At 35.8% G+C, this 9,530-nt stretch overlaps 1 protein-coding gene across 3 annotated transcripts; it reads left to right on the top strand.

Annotated features, from left to right (window-relative positions):
• Nucleotides 1–579: 579 nt before the first annotated feature.
• LOC112703420 (uncharacterized) lies at nucleotides 580–8,941 on the top strand. Of its 3 annotated transcripts, XM_025754859.3 has the most exons (7): nucleotides 580–817; nucleotides 959–1,145; nucleotides 2,792–2,912; nucleotides 3,442–3,785; nucleotides 3,908–5,624; nucleotides 7,706–7,956; nucleotides 8,528–8,941. In XM_025754859.3, the coding sequence occupies exons 1-7, from the start codon at nucleotides 735–737 to the stop codon at nucleotides 8,597–8,599; spliced, it is 2,775 nt and encodes a 924-aa protein (XP_025610644.1). In that variant the 5' UTR covers nucleotides 580–734; the 3' UTR covers nucleotides 8,600–8,941. The 3 variants fall into 3 exon arrangements, with proteins under 3 accessions (XP_025610644.1, XP_025610646.1, XP_025610645.1); XM_025754861.3 differs by lacking the exon at nucleotides 7,706–7,956 and having other exon boundaries at nucleotides 583–817; XM_025754860.3 differs by lacking the exons at nucleotides 7,706–7,956; nucleotides 8,528–8,941 and adding an exon at nucleotides 5,793–6,419 and having other exon boundaries at nucleotides 583–817.
• Nucleotides 8,942–9,530: the final 589 nt, after the last annotated feature.

Here is a 9,530-nt window from a genome sequence, read left to right as displayed (position 1 = left end):
CTATAAAATGACAATTTAACTAAAATGTATATATCCCAATATTAACAGTTATGTAATATGTTAAGAGTTTTATGTATTATTATTTGATTTTTTTTATACATTATAAATAAATTGGTAGATAAATAAAAATGTTTATAAAATATTTTTTTTCAAGTAAAATAATAGACAATTGATATAAATTAATAATTTTTATATTATATTTTTTATGTCATATTTTTTATAGGATTAAATAATTTAATATGCAAAATTATAAGATTAATGCTACATTCATTACACAAATGCTAGTCATTATAATAATATAAATGTAATTTTAAGATAAATATTTTTCATGTTATTACAATAAATGATATGATAATTTTATATGAAATTTAAAATTTTATGTCATTTATTTATCATAATACTACTTTAGACATTTTTTAATATATTATAATAAATAGATATGCAGGAGTAATCCCGAAATTGCACTAAAAAATTATGTAAATGAAATTAATTTAATTTGTTATGAGGATTAATTTATTAATTAATTATTTTATTTTAAAATTTTTTCCTATAATTGACTTAGAGGGGAAATTTGTCCATAAGGGGTAAAATCGTCCAAGCAGAAGTAGCCGGGGAGAAGAACAACAGGGGGTATAACCGTACAACTAAAGAAAAAATGAGAGGTAACTACACAAACAAGGAGGGAAGCAGGAACACACACGAGAAAAAAAGCATCAAAATTATAGTAGAAGAAGATGAACGAAGATGGTATCACCTCTGCGAATCCCAATTCCTCTCTTCCCAAACCTCCCTCTTCATCTCCAACTCCTGCTGCTAGGTCCTCTCTCTCTCTAGCCCTATCCTTAAAAACTTCCAATTCAATTTCATACTCTCTAATTTCTTCTCTAGGGTTCTTCAATTTTCCTCTTTTGTGCTAATTTGTAATTTTTATTACTATTTTGCTTTTTATGTCTTTCAGCTCTGCTGGGGCTTCGTGGCCTGCCGTTCCGGCGAATGTTGCTGACGGAGAGGGCCGCCAGAATGAATCGGATTTGGCAGCTGCCGCCGGCTTCTCTTCGGATTCAAACCTTTCGTGTAGGCCTTGGGAGCGTGGAGATTTGCTCCGGCGCCTTTCCACTTTTAAACACGCCGGAAAAATGCCCAAGGTTCGGTTAGATTCTTCTCTGTTTTTGGGGTCTTATCGTGTGATTGAATTGTTTAGCTTGTGGTTTCAATTAGTTTGTATTGTTGGTGATAGTTTGTGGTCAGAATCATAATGAGAATAAAGTTTCTAAATGGAAAGAAGTGATTGGGAAAAATGAATTGAAGCAAAATGCATGGTTACTTACGTTCGTGGAAGTTTTAGAACTGAGTGTTATGCTGGGAGCAATTAGTTTGGGAGCTGTGACTTTTATACTTGTGTTCAGAAGATTCTATGTAGGTTGGTTATTTGTTGTATTGTGGTGAAGAAAAGAAAGATATTTGAGAGACAAGAGGGAACTGTGAGAAATGATTCAAGACGAGAATTTTGAGAGAGGTTTAACCATATCAACAGAGGTTTAACCATCTATTGCTATGTGTAACAAATCACTAACTACTTGTCATGGATAAACTTTTTAAGAGTGTTTTTGATACGTGGTAAGGAAGGCATTTTCGTCATCTTAGAGCTAAGGGGGTGGAATGATAATCTTATCATATTCAAGGATCTGAATTCTAGAAGAATTGTGCCATGCCAGTCTTGGACATCAAGAAGACCAAAAGTCCGTCTCAGAAACATTGGTGCTGAAAGGGCAACAATTCATCAGGCCCATTGGGCTAAAGCAAGACAACAAGAAGCCCAATAAAGCTTTTCAAATTCAATGGAAGGCATAATTTTTTATTTATTTTCGAAATTTTAGGCCTTTATTTTAAGTTTGTTTTGTTGTTAGAGTTTGTTGGAAGATTTGATTTACTTTTGATTTGTTTAGTAGTATTTTTAAAAATTTTAAATTTAAATCAAATCTGATCTAGTATAATAAGATCAAATATGATTTGAATTAGTTATCATATCTTTAGAATTTTAAAATTTAAATCAAATCTGATCTAATCCAATAAGATCAAATATGATTTAAATTAGTTATCTTATCTTAGCTTTTAGCTAGTTTGTTAGGAGTCTATTTAAACATCTTTGGTCAGACAATTTACACCATTGAATTTGAAAAGCTTTAACAAACTCTAACAACAAAACTCTAACAACAAAACAAACTTAAAATAAAGGCCCAAAAATTCGAAAATAAATAATAAATTATGCCTCCCATTGAATTTGAAAAGCTTTATTGGGCTTCTTGTTGACTTGCCTTAGCCCAATGGGCCTGACGAATTATTGCCCTTTCAGCACTACTGTTTTTGAGACGGACTCTTGGTCTTCTTGATGTCCAAGACTGGCATGGCACAATTCTTCTAGAACTTAGATCCTTGAATATGATAAGATGACGAAAATGCCTTCCTGACCACGTATCAGTTTTATGTTATTGAATACAGGCACATGGGTAGCTTTGTATCTTAAGATGCCCCCTCAACAAGAGCTTCCTGGACAATGCACAGTTCAACCTGTCTCATTCTAAAATATACATTATCATTCAGAAGAGTAGGGTTAACAAGGATTGAAATCTTCAATACTTGGCCATAGAGAATTTTATACCATGTTATACAACGATTTTGTAGAAGCTTAAACAATTTGTTAAAGATAAATAAATAATTTTATCTATTAACACAATAACACTACATAACATTCCTGTAACAGCCATATAACATCATTATATTTCTTTTGTAGATTGCTGGCTCATTGGCTTGTGCCAAAAGGGGCTGGGTGAATCTTGATGTTGCCAAGATTGAGTGTGAGGTATGCCATGCACAGTTAGATTTTGCTTCATCCTCAGCTAACGCTTTTGAAGGTGAGCATATTGCTATGGGTGAAATTTTGCTTTTTATATATATATATATATATATATATATATATATATATATATATTTTGGTGAATTGCTTGTGCCACTAGGTTTTGATCCAAACTCAAACTCTAGTATATAAGTATCAATTTATATTGGTGTATGTATTTCTTCTGAATGACACTTTTGGCTAGTTTGCTAGCAGTGGTTAAGTATTGTGTTACATATATCAGATGAGATATAATTTGCAAGCTTCTGGTGAGTTGGGGGTGCTTTTTGGAAACAGGACATGCTTTGGTTGGGAGCTCAAGCTTGGTTCTATCTTTCTGGAAACTCATCTATTTTCGGGGATGACACTTGACAATATAGCTGAAACTGGACTTGCATTAATTTCCTATTTAATTTCATCACCTTACTATATCCGTCTTGTTACCCATAATTTTTTAGGTTCTTACTGCCTTATATTGTTTTTTATGTCATTTGATTCCATTGGTACTTTCTGGGTTTTGATTTTTGTTTTTTGTATATCTTTTGAAGCTGATGGTTCCAATGAAGAACTTTCTAAACAGCTTGATAGAGCTCACAAAGCCACTTGTCCTTGGAGAGGTAATAGCTGTCCAGAAAGCTTGGTGCAGTTCCCTCCGACTTCACCTTCAGCTCTAATTGGAGGTTATAAGGATCGGTGTGATGGACTCCTGCAGTTTTACTCCCTCCCTGTTGTATCGCCGGCTGCTGGTGAGCATATGCGAGTTACACATAACTCTCAAATTGACCGGTTTCTTGCTCAATCGCAAAGTCAGACAGCTGGGGAAATAGGCTACAGAGAAAGTGCTTCTGGAATGGGATTTGCTGGAGAACAGGCTCTTCGTTCATATTCTTATGTAAGCTTTTATTGTGATAACTTTTTTCATCTAATTGTTTATTCAAGTGTATTCTATTCTAGCCTTTTTACCCCCTCGTTTTATTATTTCCATCCTTATAAATTAATCTTCCATTTCAATAGGCCCAGAAACTCATAAGTCTTTGTGGATGGGAGCCAAGGTGGCTTCCAAATGTGCTTGACTGTGAAGAGCAGTCTGCCGAATCTGCTAAAAATGGTTGCAGCTCTGGTCCAGCCAAAGGCTCGGCTCCAAGCAAGAAGGAATTTTCAACTTCCTGGATAGATGCTGGGGACAACGATGCACTAGGTTCAGAATTCAATTGTGAATCTAGGTCACCTTTGTTAGATTGTAGCTTGTGCGGAGCCACAGTTAGAGTGTGGGATTTCTTACTTGTCCCTCGGCCTGTTCATTTGGCTCCCTGTGTCATTGATACCCCTCAAACAAGCAAGAAAATGGCATCAACACGAGGAATAAGTGCTGCGAGTGGGATCAATGAATGGGCTGCTGTGGATGCTGTTGAAAAAGAGCCATTTGGAGATCATGATGAGGCTACAACATCTGATAAAAGGCAACTTTTATACAATAAAAGTTTAGATTTAAATCTTAAAATGGCTAGTGGGCCATCTGGTTCACTAATAAATTTGACTTCAACCTTGGAACATGTGCAAGATACCAGCGAAGGAAGAGATTTAATGGCTGGACGTCCCTCTGGAAGTGAGGTCGGTGGTCGCTCTGGATCTTATGAACCACAAGGCCCAAATGCCCGCAAGCGCAAGTTGGACGATGGTGTAACCACATCTAGCAAGCCACAACAGGTGGGCAGTGCTGAAAGAACTATAATTGATGGTGATAATAATGAAGTCACTGGTGGTCAACAGCATTCAGCTGGCCCTTTTAAGCGAGCCCGTGATGTTACTCATTCAGAGGCATTCCTAATTCCACCGCGAAAACCTTCTCGTTCTCTACCCAACCATTCATTAGATGTTCAAATAGAAGGTGATGCTAATATGGTTAACGAAGCAAATCCAGAAAGGGATCACATTGTTGGCAATCCATCTACTAGAGATTCCACCCATGCTTCCTCTATTATTGCGATGAATACAGTTTATCACAGCTCAGATGAGGAATCTATGGAAAGTGTTGATAATTGTCCTGTAGATGTTAATGATGTCAACTTCCCTTCTGTTGATTTGAATGAAACATCAGAGTTAAATAGCAGTTATCAAGGACAGAAGAGTGGTTGTTTACAACCACTTTTAGAAAGAACAGGAGGTGAGACAGGTGTTAGCAGTTCTAATGCTTGTGAAGTTTTGAACACGGAGATATTAACTGCACAAGCTAGGGATGGGCCTAGCTTTGGTATTAGTGGGGGAAGTGTTGGCATGGGTACAAGTCATGAAACTGAAATTCATGGAACTGATATCTCAGTTCATAGAGGTGATAGTTTAGGTGATGTTGAACCAATTGCTGAAGTAATTGAAAATCAGGGCCAAGATGCTGAATTTGTGCGTTCAAATGGCCTTATTGTCGATTTTGTGCCTGAGGAAGCTAGTAAAGGAGATCCTCAAGGAGATAGTCAAGCTGTGGTGTCTCAATCTACCCCAAGGACTGATAGTGGCTCAAAAATATTAGTTTTAACAAAGGTAGAATCCATTGAAAGTGGTGAGAAGACGAATAGCAGTCTGCAGATGCTTGGCCATGAAAATGGTGCCCACCCATCACTTTCTTGCAATGCTATCATGTGTTCTGCCTATGAAGTATCCAAAGAAGAAGTCACTCAGAATGGGAAGGATGATGGTGCATGCCATGAATCAAGCTCTTTACTTGCAGATGTTGTGGGTATGTCTAATTATAATATTTTGATTATTTTTTCTCTTTCACTCAATACTGAAGATGATGATCTCTCTTTTGCTTGTTATTCACTGAGTTTTTGAATCATATTACTGTAATATGATAACTAGTTTCTCTAGTGAAGAAATTATGTGATTCTCATTTGGTTATTTAAAGGAACAAAGGCCAGCCCAATGCAAAGCATCCTGCATTATGTAATTTCAAGGGAAGGGTTGCATCCAAATGGTATAATAATTTAGGCATTGTAACGTGGTGCAAGCATCAGTGACTGATTCCATGGCTTGAATCCGTGACGTCACACGGAGACAACTTAACTGTTGTCCCAAAGTTCCCATTCAATTATACAAAGTTATTAGGCTATTAGAAAATTCTAAGGCCAATTTCAAAAGTAACATAATTTCAGAATGACATGTTTGTAACTAATTTGTCAATCTGGCAAAGTAGTGGAGTGAGAAAAGTATTCTGTTATGGGAGAGGTGAGAGGCATACAAGTGAAAGGGGAGAGATAGTGAGGGGATTATCTTAGAATTTTGGAATAGAACAAAACTTGGAGGGTGCCAAATACTTGGCGTGCACTTTTTTCATATGATTTATACAGAAAATAAACATACCAGGAGAGGGAAAGTAATCTGGGCATCTGGTGTTCTTCCTAATCCCATGTTTGTTACTATACAAGTTTATACCTATTTGATACCAGTTTCTTATGGACTCTGTTCATTTCCCCCCTAATATTTGTATACTTTTTAAATGGTATAACATTTATTAAAACTGCATTAACTGTTATTTTGCTTTGGTTTAGCTATTCTGCTATTTTGTGTAAATGGTTGAGTGAAGTGGAAATAACTTATCCAAAATGAGGAACAAGGGTAATGTTGCAGATTAGAATGCTAAAATTGCAATTTATGTCATACATAAGGTACCGTTTGTTTTGAGGTACTGAGACAGAGACTGAGAGACTGAGACTCAGTATCATGTTTGTTGGTTTAGAGACTGGTACTAAAATTCATGTCTCTGTCTCCAAAATTTCAGTATTTCAGTACTTCCAAAAAGTAGGGATACAGGGGACTAAAATTTTTAGAGATGGAGACTGAAACTTTAATAACATCTTATACCTAAAATACCCTTATTTCAATTACTTAATTTCAATTTTACCCTTTGTGCAAATTAAATCAGAGTTTCATTCTTGTTTCAATTTTTGTCTTCCATTTTGTACCAAACAGAATACTGAGATTTATTTTAATTTGTCTCTTAGTCTCTGTCTCAGTCTCAGTCTTTCCGTCTCTGTCTCTCCACCAAACGCTACCTAAGAGAACACAGAGTTTGTACTCCTGCAAAGCTTCATTAACCTACAGCTGGTTTAACCTGATAAAAAGATAATTACAACTGCAGAATCCCACAGAATTTGAATGCATAATTATAGATGCAAATCCCGTGGAATTTGCAGATTCGAATGAGCGAATATTCTACTAATATGGAGGCAAATATTCTGTTAATGTTCTGTCATAATATCCGATCAATTCTATTGACAGAAAATTCTCAAAATTGCTCTTGGTGATATTTTTCATTTGAAAATTTTGTTAATCAATATCCTTCTCCTTCATTGTGCAATTTGGATGGCTGGAATGACTCCCCCTCCCCCTCTCTTCCATCCCATTTATAGTGCCATATAATTGTTGATATTGGACAATATTACATATTAATAATTGTTTTTACATTCATGACTTATTATTTATAATGTTCTTACATTATGAAATATGACATACAACTTCATTGTGAATTAAGTTGATTTCTTGGTGGTTGCATTAATAATTAGGGAGTCAATTGTGGATTGTTCTTAAAACAAGTTAACTTCATTTGTTTAAGCACACTAGCAAAGTCTCTAATCTTGTGCTGAAATCAAGTGCTGCGGATACCCAAACATTCTGCCCCTATTTGTAGAACCTCTCTTTTTGCTACAAATTTTTCATATAATGCTGACTAATTCATCTAAGACATCTCGCACGTGATTGTCTGCCTTCCTATTCTAGTGGCAGTGTGCGTTAACAATAACAATTGGCTCTAATCTTCAGGGACTCCTTATAGAGAGAACATAAATGGGGGTGTTGAATTTGACCCCATCAAACTGCATAATGATTGCTGTCCTTGGGTGAATGGGGATGTTGCTGCTGCTGGTTGTCATAATCCTACCTCCAGTTCTGGTCTTGGTACCATAGCTCTGTGTGGCTGGCAGCTGACTTTGGAAGCTCTGGATTCTTTCCAGTCACTTGGACATCTTCCAGTGCAGACTCTGGAATCTGAGTCAGCAGCATCCATGTGCAAGGTTTGTTCTGGTTGTCTCTCTCAGTATTGTCCCTGATAAAATAGAGAACCTTTCAGTTAGATGTTTAATGCTGTTATGAGTGTTCTTGTTTTCATATAGTATATTCCCTGCTGTGTAATTAAAAAAATGGCTACAAGGGACATAGATGTGAAAAAATAGATATGAAAAACAACTGAACTTGGACTTTGCATAAATGGTCTCTTAGAAACAGTGACGTAGGATGATAAGAAGCTTTTTAACGAGAAGCTTTTGGCGGGGCAGCTGCCTTCTGCCCTTGAGAAGCTCTGTTGTTGACTTGCTGCTTAGAAAATAGAAATCTAAATGGCTTGGAACTTGGGCCTTTCTATGTATGACATAAATTGCAATTTCTACCCACTGAGTAACCAATGAAGCTTTGCAGCATGTTGGTAATCACACATCTTGGAGAAATGATATTATTTTTCTTAATATATTTTTTTAAAGCTGTCTGATGAAACCCTTGATTATAAGCTGTTGAGTTTAAAACAAGTTAATTGAAACACACACATGTTGGATGTGGAAGATTCTCCAGCTTGACGTCTGTTTGTCACAGGGTGAGCGGTTCACCTCTGGCAAGAAGCTGTTGGCACACAACTCCTATGTAAGAAGCCAGGGAAGAAACTAAGGCGGCGGAAGCTGACACAAGCTTAAGTTCCTTCTCCGAGAAAAGAGTATCATTCTTGTATGCATATTTAAAGCCATTATTTTATATTGGATATTTCTCCAATCTTCATTTCCAGTTTTGATGCTATATTAGATGTTGGATTGGTTTTTCGTTAGTCCAATAAAAGTTGTCGTTGCATCAAAAGCCTTGTTGAGGTGTAGAAATTGATGTAGGATTATAGATAAATGTCAGCCAGTGGTGAAGAACTCTCTTCGTTTACAAATAATTGTAATCTGACAATGTACCTATAGACTCTGTTTGGTTATGGCAGGAAGAAAATAAGACAGATATAATTCATATAAATACACAAAAGACATATAAATACACAAATAGACATAGACATGACTATACACAACTTTTTTTGGTTTGTTTGGTAAATAATACACAACACAATATACAAATCATAATTATATTAAAATGTCAATATTATTCTTCTCTTTCCATCAACACCATATCACAGTAACATCACATTCACGGTCCCATCTCAATTTGTTAATTTTATTTTAAGATTGGCGTAGTTATTATCAATATTTTCAACAATTCAAATATAGAAATAACAAAATTCAGATATAAATTATTATAAAAAATAAAAAATTTAAAAATAAAAATAAAGGAAAAGAAGAAAGTTATGGAAGTTACTATGTCTTCTCCAAGAAATGATGGTGTTGATGTCTTCTTTTCCAGAAGGAGATTAGATTTGCAAGATGGTATGGAAAATACCGTAAATGGCTTAAATAGGAGGGAGGGAGAGAGAGAGAGCAGGAAGGAACGATTAGATGTTGTTGTCATGAGAGAGAAGCAAAAGACAGCATATTGGTGAGAGTAAAGGAGAAGGACAACATATTGGTGAGGGTAAAGGAGAAGGAAGGAACGATTTGGGAGAAGGATTTGT

This window comes from Arachis hypogaea, chromosome 7, assembly GCF_003086295.3.
Source record: "Arachis hypogaea cultivar Tifrunner chromosome 7, arahy.Tifrunner.gnm2.J5K5, whole genome shotgun sequence".
NCBI classification, from domain to species: Eukaryota; Viridiplantae; Streptophyta; class Magnoliopsida; order Fabales; family Fabaceae; genus Arachis; species Arachis hypogaea.
Note: the sequence above shows the minus strand (reverse complement) of the source record. Positions and strands in the feature narration are given on the sequence as shown.